Here is a 13,299-nt window from a genome sequence, read left to right as displayed (position 1 = left end):
TTTTCACAGTTCACACAGCTCATATGTAGGAGAGGTTGATTTATGTGCAGTCTCCACTCGTTTCCATACATGTGGTCAGAAGGGGGAGAAAGAACCTGCCTAATGCAGTAAAGATGCAGCTCAATTCACTGAAGAAAAGTGTAATTTAAGCAAGTGTTTATTCCAGGAGAATGTAATTCAGGAAAAACACAAATGTATCATCTTAAACAATGGCTGAAATCTACAAACTTTTAGAAATTAAACTGCTGTTCCTCATTTTTTACAGGTGTGTTTGCATCCCCTTGGCTTGTCTGTGTACTCCATAAATAAGGAACAGATTAGTCTAACTGAAACGGTGACTACAGTGCTGTTTTGATTCAGTTAGTCACAAAAGCATAAAACTTTTCAGCACACATTTTTGGCAAGCTAGTCACCAGTTTTTACTTCCAAAGTATTGTCATGATCTATTGCATTTTCTGGTACACTACAAAGTCCAGTGACCAACTGGGATCTAATGGGGCCCTCATGAAGCTTGTACATCAGTCTTGTCATTGTTCTACACCTCATAACTGAATGAATAAACAGCTCAAAAAAACCCCAAATATTACAGGAATAGCTTTATTATCTTTAAACAATTATATTACAATTTATCCATCAATATGCAAAATTAGAAGTATTAAACAATTTCCATAAAATATTCATGAATGAAGCACGTGTGTATATACACATATGTTTTTTAAACAGTGTTACTTAAACAATGACTAAGTTTTAAAATCATTGTATGAAATGTTGATAATGGATGGGCTTATTTCACAGTCAGAAAAGGACAATGCAGACCCCAGCCTCCTTTATTCTCAGCAGATGAGAGACACAGCCTTTAGAAATACCTTTTAACAAAACAGAACTCAAGAGAAAAACATATCAGTTACCACATTCTTATTTACTGTGCATTTGGTCATATCAAGTATGCATAGAAGTTATTAACTATAAAGCATATGCTCCAAATGGTGATCAGATTTTATTCCAGTTTTTGACTTCAATTCCAGCCATGTTCAGGAATCTCCAGACAAAATTCATTTTGGTAAGCATATAGAAAAGGGGAGAAAAGTTAACATGCATAGTTGGAAACCAAGTAAGCTTTCGGTTTTAAAATAAAACTGCCATGGCCAGATTTGGTTTGTAAAGTCATCTAACTGTGCCCAGAGACTGATTCTACAACAAGAAATACAAGTGTTTAACATATATTCGTAAGTGTATTGTGATGGCATCATTAATGTAATTGGTGCCTGTGGGTCCACAGTTTTCAATCAACTTTTAAAAAAAAATCTCACTTTGCTTAGTACATATTTGAAAGGTCACGTTTCTAAATATTCCTGTTTTTATCAGTTTGAAGATGATGAGCATAAAATGAATTAGGGCTGCAGGGAGCACATACAATGTAGTGGTGGCAGATCAGAAATAAGCAAGACCCCACAAGGCTGTACTTAGCACCTGCACATCTGGGTTACATTGAGCTTAGAGATTTTAAGGAGACAGCTCTGTTTCTTAAATTTTTGAACTGCGTGTTACTGGCTTCCAGCTAATGAACAGACAATGCACAGTCATACATACATTGAAAGTACTTCTGAAAATTTGATGGTGGATGAAATAAAGTTTCTGTATACAGACAGTTTTAAAAATAAAGTCATGTTCTAGTTCATGTTTTGTTCTCCAAACCACACAAAGGCACTAGTTTACATTATGGACTAATGTCCTGCAAAACTTCAGTCAAATAAAGGAAGCTATTTTAAGGTTAAAGTGGTGCTAAAACCCAGCTGTCACTAGTAACTTAAAACAGCCACACTGGGTTTTTCAGATTTAGTGGGGGAAAATGTTTTGCCTCAGGACGCACATGTTGGGAGAGTGTGGGTGTGGAGGGAAAGGCTCAGCCTTGAGCAAGTTTTTACAGCTGAGTTATAAACCTGGTTTATAACAGAAACTGGCAGACCCTAAAATATGATATAGAGGTATTGATACACATTTCTGTGTGTGGTAACAACATCTGTATGCACGCAATTTTTCCCTATTCTCTAATTTTTGGGTATCAAAAAGAAAAAGGATTTTGATTGAGATGTAGTCCAAGGCTGTTCTTTCTCACTTTATTCGTTTGCCAGAACACTTTCCTTCCAGCAGTAGTATTTTGGCTAGGGAGCAGGAATGTTGTCAAGATTAGAAAAGCTATTGGGCTTTGTTATCAATTTCTACCTCCTCAAAAATTATAAGTATCTCTACTTGATGTAGGTTACTGCAGAGAAAGCACTGCTTTCAAACTGGTATGGTATTACTACACACACCCGAAATAACTATTAATTAAATCCTTTCCTCAAGGCTTTATTTTTCACCATGGTGAATTTGCTAATGAATACTTGGGCAAAATTTGGATCAACTACATACTGATAGGTTTTTGTTATAGTTGGGGGCTGTTCAGCAGCCACAGTTTGCAGAGCTGGCACTGTGGTGGTGCTGGGAGTGAGGTGATAAGATGTCTTTGTGATGTACTCCATGAGGCGGTTGTACTGCTGTTCTGACAGCCTCTCTCTGGCTCCCTCGGCCTGAAATCAGATAAGATAAAATAGTTACTGAGTATTTGACAGTAACTGAACTGAGAAGTACAGACAATAACTTCCACATTACTCTGATAAAAATCTTCCTGCTTGAAATATTACAATACTTTAAAGGATTTTTTAAAACATGAATATCCTCCTGTAGTTGAGTCCTTGGTGAATTAGTCCTCTCCTCTGCTGTTTTGGACTTCTGAGAAGCTCTAACTCTGCCATAGAAAATTTAAGCAGTATCTTTTGAGAATTAGTCAAGAGTAGAACTTAACAACAGATCAACTCCTTGTATACAGCAAAGGCATTGAAACCTCTTTTAGAAAAATGTCAGTAGCTCTTGGCAAGGCTTATCATACAGAAATTCTATTTAGCTAAAATATTTTAGGCTTTTAATTTACTTGATTCAAAATGAAGACTAGAAGCTACCTTCCAGATGAATGTTCTATGGCAGGATATATCCATCTGCTTCTGGTAACAAAACCATCATTCACACAAAGACATTTTTCTAAACAAAAGGGTTTTACTAAAGATGATTTGGGCATTTTGTTTCTGGAGAAGACATTAAGGGATCTGTGTTTTGCAGGCTGAAATAGGTAGAGGTTTAAGGTCCTAGCAAGAGGGATTCAAGCGACCTACCCTAGACGAAAAAAAATACAGTGGATCAAATACTGTAATCTATCATATGGTTCCAACCACATAAAGTATTACCCTGAAAAGCTATGGGCAAACCTGGCTTTGGAAGATCAATCTGCTATGTCCTTATTTTTGAAGAAGTTGAAGATGACTATGACTAGCTTGAGAAGGGAAGGCAAGCAAGCAGGGATCAAGCTGGTTGCTTGGTTTCAAAAAAACTATATTGCAGAAATACCACCATGGATGCTACAGTAGTATGACAAGCTAAGTCATTCAGAATAGAAGTTATTTCCAAAATATGACAATGAAAAAAAAGGCAGCAACTATCATAGGGCTAGGCTTTGATGCTTCCTTATTTTACACTTGGAGAATCGCTGACCAGTTTAATTTTTGTAGGATTTAAGATTTCCTTGTTGTACATCATGCAAAGGATTTAAAGCCTGTCTTCTGCCTGTCTTTCAGTGAGTTTTACAGGTCTTGCTAGATAGGATGATATTTTCAAACAGTGCCATTAGATTAAATTTAACATCCGCAATCAATATCTTGTCATGTCTTTGGACTGCAAGACTCATTTAAATACTCTGTTGCTTATTTGAAGAAATAATGAATATGAGATAGTGACAGGTATCACATGCACATGAAAACAGTCCCCTCTGGTTTTTTTACTATGTCTTTGGAGATGGATTTGCTGCTCAGCGAGTAGAAACACTACTGTTTTCAATCATCATCACAAAATTGCTAAAGGAAGCAGGCTCATGAACAAGCTCAGAAGTTCAAGGTTGAAGCCTATGCCTAGAAACAGCGGAAATGATGAAATGGGCAGAGGAAAGAGTTGTTTCCATGAACGACCTTAAGGGAGGGAAAAATCAGAAGGCAGACGGCTGCAGCAGACTCACAGCTAACAGTGGCAATGGTGTCTGAACCACGTCTTCAGTCTGGTGGCTCAGAGAAAGTATCTCAGCAGTCAGTCTGTTTCAGCAGGTGAAAGGAGAGAAATATGCTGAAGTACCACCTATGTAAACTGGATTTTAAGTTACAGGGTAAATCTTGCATGTAGGTGGCTTCACACTTTTTCCTGGTTTCTCCAAGGGATGGAAGCCCAGGGGCAGCTGGGTTCTGCCTCCACATTGACCAGAAGATCCTGCTTACCAAAGGAGATGGAAATGGTGCTGGCATCCCACTCACCTACTCTTGTGAACCCATTCTTCATTCAGCCCCAGGCTATTTTCCACAGATAAAGTGTAGTTTTCAGGAGGAAATATTAACTATTGTTGGATGGTCTTCCAAAGTAACTGGGACCCTGCTTGCTTCTAGATGACTTCATCTGTAACTGTCTGTTTCTACAGCCAGTTTCAGTTTGGCTTATATTGTCAAGATGAAATATTAGAACTGATGCCATTCTACATTTTTTCCTAAATGGGCCCTAAGATTGTCACTAAGTGTCCACTGCTTTGACCAATTACTGTGTCAATATCCAGATCATTCAAGAACTCAAAACTTGATCAAGGCTTGCTTAATGCACCTCCTAGAGGAGTATTACAGATATCATGTCCCTTCATAATACAAGGCCATACTTCTGGGTTAAGAACTCCAGTATTTTTCTAAAATTCCTCCCATTATGGTTTATAAAGAAAAAGCCTTCAGCAATTCCACAGCAGCTATAACACCTGTGCTGTGCAGTCCACTGATGGGCTCCTCTGTGCACACTGACTAAGGAGATCCAGCTCTTCAGGATTTTTTTTCCATTGCTTTGGTAAGTCTGAAGATTGGTTTTCAGCTCCAAAGACAGTAACATGTAGGACTGTTATGAACACCCTGTTGCAGATCGTCACAAAAAAAAATCTGGAACATGTGAAATTCCAGGGCCCTTTAATTTTTTGTTGTCTTCTTGATGTTATGAGCTATACCAAGTGCAGCTGGAAGAACAGGCCTTTTGAGTTTGACATCTGTCTGGAAACAAGCAGTGTCTCAATTACTTTGGAAGATAATCCAAATACAATTAATGCTTCCCTTTCAATAACAAACTTGTCAGTGCCAGAGTTTTTAAGAATCCATCCAGGCTATTCCTATCCAGATGGATTGAGTTATATATTGTGGAGGCGAACAAGGCATCAGGCAAACCTATTGCTGAAGGAGTCAAAATATGCTCTATAACATCTCTGGTGATTACAGCTGTAGAATAACTCATGTTTTGTTTCTTAACTGTTCCAAGAAGCTGAGGAGAGGGAATGGGAGAAACTGTTTTGGGCAGAGCTGAAACAAAACTTTTGGCAATTGTTTTTGTGAGCAGTAATCCAAAAAAGTGGATTTTTATAGCCTTGAAATGAAATGTTTCAATTTTTTGTATTATTTCTAGCATCTTTGACTAAATTAATCAGAAAAATAGAGATAACTTACATTTGGTAACATTAGCTCTACTTTGCTAAACTCATAACATTTTGGTTGACCTGACTGGGCATTTTCCAGCTAAAAATTGAGGCCATCTTTGCAAATGTCATCATGCACAGACATGTCTGCACTTCAGCTGAGGACACCTTCAGTGCAACACAATGGCCTACTATTAATACTGAGGGGTTGTGCCTATTTAGGCATCACTCTGCAGCTCAGAGGCTGCTCATCTGCAAGTCACAACTTGTTCTTAAGGTTTCTTTTCCTAGTCACATCTGAAGAGTTTGTAGAAGCTCTTGTCAGGGAGCCGAAGGGAAGCTCTGGCTCCCATCAGCACCAGTGCTGCACATGACACCTCAAGGACCACAGATTCAGCTGCAGAAAGGGAATCACCAAGCATGAGATTTCCCAATCCACTAAAAAACCATAGTAAATATTAATTTAAAAAGAGTCTAAGTAATTACTAAAACTGTATATGAAGCTTTTTGGAATCTTTTATTGTGTAGCTGCCTTAGCTGCCTTAACATAAAAAAATTCAAACTTTATTCTCTTTTTCTTTCAACTGCTAGTCCTTACAGTACATTTCTTTAATTTTTTACAAGAATTTCAGTATCAGTGTCTGCATTCTGAAGGAATATTTTGCCCAGGTCTGTTTTGTACAGCATCACCCAACATTTGCTGTCTTGCCATCACTGACTTGGCTCCACCTGGGATACATGCACTTTTTCCATGCCATACGTTTTCACTGCATTCTCAAGAGCCTGTGTCAGCAAAAGAGATGCTGTATTTAGGCTGGGGGGCTCAATCCTAGAGCTACATTGCTGCACCACTTGAGTAGGACTCCCATATTTCCATCCAGAACTTCAGTAAAAAAAGATGTATTTGGTGCAGTACCTCCAAAGGAGGGTGTTATGAGCGCATTTGTGTGGGAACATGGGACTCTGCACATGCCATGCAGGGTGCTCTGTGCCTTCAGGGGACCCACCTGCCATAAATCCTACACATTCCTAGCTGTAGCAGCTGTGGGGACTGGAATTAGGCCCCCTGTCCCTCACCTTCCCTTCTCCTAACAGGCAGACCCTCTGCACCCTCCATCACCCACTTGCAGCAACCTTTGGGCAAGCTGCTCTTCCCCCACAGCAGCAACCTACTCCTTGCCCCTTGGATAACCAGATGCAAAGACAAAAGCCATCACACTCCAATCCAATAAGAAAAAGATCTGGACTGGTGCTAAAGTTAGGGTTAGGATAGGTTGAGTGCATCCAGTGCCTTAGTGAGAACAACTTTTCTTCTCTTCTCTCCAGGACAGTAGCTCTGAACTGAGCAGGACAGTCTGGACTCTGATAGTCTGATGTGTGCCTCCACCAACCACTCAGCACTCAGGGACAAAAAAAGCTGAGCTTTGCCCACTTGCTTCCCAATTTAAGTAATTCCTCATGTAGCTTTATGGTGAGAGAAGGCAACTTCAGTCAACAGTTCTCTGTGAGACTGAGGTTAGTGGAAAGACAATAAATATAAATAAGAAAATTCAGCACTAAAGAAAGCTTTCATAAAAATATTCAAGTGCTGTTGCAACACAGATGAAGTCCTTGCTGAAATCGATGGCAAAACTCTTCAGTGGCTTCAACAAAGTCAAAATTCAAAAGGATTTGACTGAAGGTGCTCCTACTTTTTGTCACACCTCATACTTCATGGGCTTTTACATGTTCTTTTATTTGAAAGAGAAATTTCTGGTATAGCAGTCTATAAACTACCTGTCACACTTTTATAAAAACTGGGACATGCATGTTCATTTTTGAAATGCTGTCTCATATGATTCTACTTGAGAATTTAATGCAATAAACATTGTTTCCCTAAGGTGTAAACATATAACATTCTTCTGCCATTAAAAGAAGATAATTAACCCAAAAACCTCAGCATTCAAATGTCTTAGACATCTTACAACACAAAGATGAAGGGTTTATGCTCTTACAGGCAAACACTTGGTGCATGCAATCTCAGAGATGAACTGATCTAATTTAAAGCTAGCATTTGAAGAAGAAGTAAGATCTAAGGAAGTAAATACAGCCAAGCAAGACCACTATTCTAGAAGAGACAAGCTAAAAACATGCTGAAAGGAGCATCAGCACCACTGAACTGTTAAGGAAATTCCCAGAAGAATAAAAGGAACTTCTTTTGCTGGGACTTTGTAGGCACAGGGCACAATGCTGACTTGCCAAACAATAAACACCTTGTGCATATGTAGCCATGAGAACCTTTTCAGAAAAGAGGTAAGCACCAAGAAACCAGACTTCCTCTACTTTTTCCCTCAGAAAATTTCTGTCATACATATGGTGTATCACAATCGGTAAGAGGATAGAAGGGATGAGACACATTCCTTTCATCCAAGGGGCAACACAGCCAACGATGAGGTGCAGGTCTCCTGGTTTGGCACTTTGACCTCTGACCTCCCATCCCAAAGGTGAGTATCCCCACTGCCAAAAGCACCAGCCTTAGTGTATCTTCTTTGAATGAAAAACATACTCAGGTCTTTACCTCCAAGTCAGAAGGCACTCTCTGTTGTTTTAGCTGAACCTTCAGCAGATCTTTTTGCTGATCATCTTCCAGACAATCAACTTCAGTCACGGGGAATGCCTGCTGCTGCGTGTCTTCACTGATGCTCACGACAAAGAGCACCTCTGAGGTGAGCAGCAAGCAGCCTTCATGCTGCTGGCCTGATCCACTCACAATCATGACATCTAAGGCCATATGAACCTCTGGCCTTCCCAGAGATTGCAGCATTTTCCTGCATTACCAGGTTAAAAAAAGAAAAAAAAAGACAAAAAAACCCTAGTCAGTGTAGTGCATTGGATCCTCCAGGGGTTATTTTGATCACTATGTTTTTACTTAAGCGTGTAGCTATCACCTACAGATGTAGAATAAGCCAGGGAGTGAACTTCAAAACTCCATTACTGAAAGATGTAGGACTTCAGATTTAAAGAATGAATGTGAAATTACTACTTATCAAAACCCCTTAATAACTCACTGCAAAAGTGGCCTAATATCTGTGCTAGGTTAGCCTATTTCCCATCCTATTTCCTTGATAATAGAAAACTTACCCTGAGAAGTGACTTAGAAATACAGTGCAGAAAATAAAGCTATCTTCACTAACAGCTGTTTCTGGAGATGTGCAGTATTTTTCTTGGGCTCAGTGCAATGATAAATAAGTAAGAACTCACTGAATACCATTAAATAAAGATCAGCTCTGTAGTTTCAAAGCTGGATGCAGATCAGCAGCCCATCATTTGCAGATTGGGTTTCTATGCACTACCTTTGTGTTTAATGTTCCTAAACAAACTGCCATAACTCAGCCTTTCCTAGGGAAGCAGCCTGTTAACTTGACCAGAGGCCAGAACCTATTAATAAACAATGTGGATGTAAAAATGAGCAATTGTCTAAATAATGTTACCAGACGTATTTGACGTGGCTGTTTGGAGCCTGCTCAACATGTTGATCATTTGGATGAGAGCGCTGCTTGGGAAGCTGAGAAAGTCCAGCTCCATGCAAAATACCTGTGGTAAGAGAATTCAGGTTTTTTAGTAGTTGTTGTCTACAAAGCAGTTACGTGTTGCAGTGATGTCATCTGTTTAAAGCAGTTCATAAAATAGTGCAGATCCAAAATGATGTCACGTCTCTGGAACCTGTAGTCAAGATAATTCATTAAATATTACAATGCAAGAGTTGTGCACTTAACCCCTGTGATCTTGAGTTAGCAAAAAACAAAAAAACCCCCACTGCGTGTTCTATGAATCAGCTACACTCTTGCAATCAAGAGAAACATAACACTCCTGAGAGCCATCACTTCAGAGCAGGATTGGACACATCACTTAGAATTTATGTAGAAAAAATCAAGATCATTGTTAACTTTCTTGCTTAATACTAAAATACTTTCATATACATGTCATGATTGGTACAAATTAGAAGGCAAGTTTGCCTACATTCTGTATTTAAATATTCAGTTACTTAATCCAGCTGTTAAACACAGATCCATATACATTTATGAGATCTCCTGGGGCATATGGTTTATTGTGAATTCTTCTTAGTGCCAGCACAGAATGGAGACTACAAGCAGCAGTTAAGCAGGTTTCTAAAGAGACTCTCCAAAGCTGAAGATGATACAGTATGTATGATTTCAGATGGCCTGTAAACTTTCAGTGATGAGGTATGGTCACCAGAAAGAATGAGTGGGTTGCAAAAAAATTCACAAATTAAGTAGTTTTAAAATTTTTTACACAACAGACACAAAGTAGGTTGTACAGCAAGCACCAGTGTTATATAGTTTGGTGCAAAGTTACTCTTTAACAAATATACTTCTTTACAAATAAACAAAGAGATTTTCTTTTGTCTAGGCATTCCAAAGGCATTTTTGCATAAGGGTGTCAATAACTTAGATTCCCTCTTACACAATGGATAATAATTTAAATGGAACATCAGCAATGAAAACAAACCCTTTAATTTTTAGCACAGATGTTGATGGTAATACTTAAAAGCATCATCCCAGTTGTAACAGTTGGCTTACCGAGGTTCTCAGCATTATGTGAGTGAAAATGTTATTTACAGATGGAGACAGAGAGAACATGTGTTTATTTCTGTGTGGTCCCCCACCCCTTGGTCCCCCCCAAGAGGCACAGTACCACTTCCAATTCAGTTGTGGGTAAGAGTTACTTGAACTCTTGTGTATTTTCCTCTAACGCACTGCCAGCTATTATTGATACCGTTTTTATGTTTTTTCCTGGCTAACTCTTTTTGTCACATGGTCATGGAAAACATGCTGTCTTATATACCATATCTGCAATGAGAAGTGTCCCTCTACTACTATGAGTTTCTTCATAAAGATGGCAGCAGAATTAAATCTAGAAAAAATAATGCCCAAATGGGCAGCAAAGCCAACGCAGAGACAGCCAGCAACGGAAAAAGCCTTCTAATTTTGCTGATAGAGGTTTTACAGCTATGGGATGTATAACTCAGGACAACAGTTATTATTTATGCTCATACAAACAAGATAAAGTTAATTTGAAAGAATTCTAATAATTGTTTCATTATTCTCTAACTAGACGGAATGAGCTGTGAATCTTGTGGGCAGCATCCTAAACTTAAGCCCTATGAGAACTACTCATATTCTAATCAACACATCACAAGCATAAATATTGCTAGCGATTAAAGTCTTAAATATTCAAGGTTTGTCTGGTATAATTAGTGAGGTGAAATTATTGACACATTGTCCTTCTATCAATAGATCTTCCAGCTTCTCTTCCCTGACTCCCTCCAACCAGCATTTCTTCTTAAATATTCAAACTGGAAGCTTTGATTAATTGATACTAGAAGCAAAGAAATTAGTGTATTTTGGTATTTTATCTTTTACACTTTTTGTTTGTCCAGAATTATTCCCATCAATTTGAAAGGATTTAGCACCACTGCCATTAAGTGCTAAGTCTAGTTGGAAACCCCACCTCTGGTTGCTAAAAGGTTACCCTTGTATCTGAACACAGGGCTGTCTTCTCATGAAGCTCCAGTTTAAAGGGGATGCTCTTACTACATGACTCACTTCTTTCTCCCAGCAATGTAACTCACTCTTTGCGTAGAGATAGCACAGCTCTTTCCCTGCCATAACAAAGCAATCTCAAAATAACACTCTAATTGGACATAGTGTTGCTCTAATCCTTTTATGTCAAAAACTATTTTGCAAGCACATATGTTTCTGTAACTAATTCTACTGTATTCCAAGAATTACTTCATGCTTTCTGCATTCTGTGTTTCTGTGGCTGTACATCGCTGATCAGTAACACAAGCAAGAAGCACAACACGATGGCGTTTCAGAAAAGCAGCACAGCATTTGTAAGTATTTAGTGGTGGCATTTCTGAACCTTTCTCTAAGTCACACAATACTGAGCTGGATAAGTAAGAACACAGCAGGTTGTAAATGAAGTGCATTTTAAAATTGAAATGGAGATGTTGGATATACAAAACTCACCATAACCTGTCTGGGAGACGAGCTCAGCTGCCCCTCCAATGGGCTTTGTGAAGACGCCCATGATCCCCTTCCCCACACCCGAGATGACCCCTCTGGCTTTATGCCCAGCTGAAGCTTGGGCCTCAGATACTCGCTGAAAATTCTGCATTGGCTGATCCACAATCCCAGCAATTGCACCTGAAAAAACAAGAGTCTCCAGTAAGTAGCGAAGATTAATATTCCAGAATAAGACGATATCTTACTACTGGACCTGAATATTGTTTGGATTAGAGACCGTACCCCATTCTTACACAGCTATTTAGCATGTGACCAATTAGCTAAACACTGCCTTAGCTTCAGTTTAGTTAGATCTTAACCTTTTTTTTTCTAAACATTTAGATCACCTAACCTTACAGTATGTTTCCCTCTTTCAACTACTTATACTAAATGCTTTTGCTGAGTTAATTTAATTTGGCTCATTCTGTGTCACAATTCTGAGAATGCTGGTCTAGGAATAAAATCCTCCAGTTTTAGATGACTTGAGCTGCTGTGGAAATGAGATTTTCACATAAGTGTGAGATTGACTTCATGAGAATAAAAACTGCTTGTATTCAATAGATCATTTTTATATCCTCTTCCACTGCCAGAAATGTTCATAAGCTAATGCAACTTTTGATATATTACTAAGATTACCAGAATTAGACTTTGAGACATTTTGTTACTTTTTTTGTGAAAACCATCATATTTTACTTTAATGTGCATGGGTCAAACTTTTACAAGTGACACAGTGACCTTCCCAGCTTTTAGTATCAACAGAGAACTTCAACTTAAATCTTCCTAAATGTAAACAGGTATGTGAGGTGGGACATTTCTTTGATCTTGAGTTTACACTAGCCACTTAACCACAGACATGTCTCTAGTTGTTGTAATTTTGATAGATAAGCTATTTGGAAATCACTAAGAGTACGAGGATTGGACAAAGCGACACCGGTCTGCTCGATCCGAGGTGCTTTGCTCAGTAAAAAGCAAGTTTGCAGTCTCCTTTGCCAGCTCTCAGTTTGCACCTGCAGCTGCAAATATCAAGATTAAACAATTATTTAAGGAGTAGGACTGAGTGTCATCCTGGTTACCAGGCATTTTCACTGCAACCTACACATCTTTGAAGGTTCTGCTTTGTGTGTGGAAGGGAATCCAGGCATAATTCCACAGAACTGGACAATCACAACCGAGGTATTTGGCCCCTTGTGTTTACCAGCGTGACATGCACTAGGCAGTGAGGTGCTAACTAGTTTTCAGATGGTTTTAGTTACTGTCATTGGATAAATGAAAAAATTGCTGACTTTGAACAAGAACTAATACTGTACTTGTGCAGTTTTCTGTCCAAAGAAAAGACTAGGATGAGAAGCAGCACACATTTCCCCAGATCCCTGTCCTGGGGATACTATCTATCAGCAATTCAAGAAACTTGCATCCCCCATAAATGCCTTCCTCTCCTCTTAGAGAGACTTCTTCCAACTTCTGTATGACTAGCTGTTTGACAAATGTATAGTATTTCCACAGAAAATGCTGGTCTATCTTTAAAGTGATGCCTGGTTTTAATTGAGGTCACTCACTGAAGCTGAGTGCAGCTGAACATACATCTTTTGTACCATAAAGGCCATGAAGGTTTTTCCTTAATGCCATGCCATTGAAATGATACAATTTTCAATTCATTAG

The 13,299-nt window shown here is 38.8% G+C and overlaps 1 protein-coding gene across 2 annotated transcripts in view; it reads right to left on the bottom strand.

Moving 5' to 3' along the window:
• Positions 1-508: 508 nt before the first annotated feature.
• Positions 509-13,299, bottom strand: part of VPS13B (vacuolar protein sorting 13 homolog B) — a 436,535-nt gene continuing 423,744 nt past the window's right edge. For both annotated transcript variants that reach the window (XM_082279593.1, XM_082279594.1), the window contains exons 59-62: positions 11,605-11,781; positions 9,043-9,145; positions 8,130-8,379; positions 509-2,570 (exon numbers count right to left, since the gene is read on the bottom strand). In XM_082279593.1, coding sequence (XP_082135719.1) covers positions 2,325-2,570; positions 8,130-8,379; positions 9,043-9,145; positions 11,605-11,781 — 776 coding nt within the window. In that variant the 3' untranslated portion in view covers positions 509-2,324. The remainder of the gene's footprint in view (positions 2,571-8,129; positions 8,380-9,042; positions 9,146-11,604; positions 11,782-13,299) is intronic.

The sequence above is a fragment of the Coloeus monedula genome (genome assembly GCF_965178545.1).
Source record: "Coloeus monedula genome assembly, chromosome: 1".
NCBI classification, from domain to species: Eukaryota; Metazoa; Chordata; class Aves; order Passeriformes; family Corvidae; genus Coloeus; species Coloeus monedula.
The sequence above is the reverse complement of the archived record's forward strand: the minus strand, read 5'-3'. Positions and strand labels throughout refer to the sequence as shown.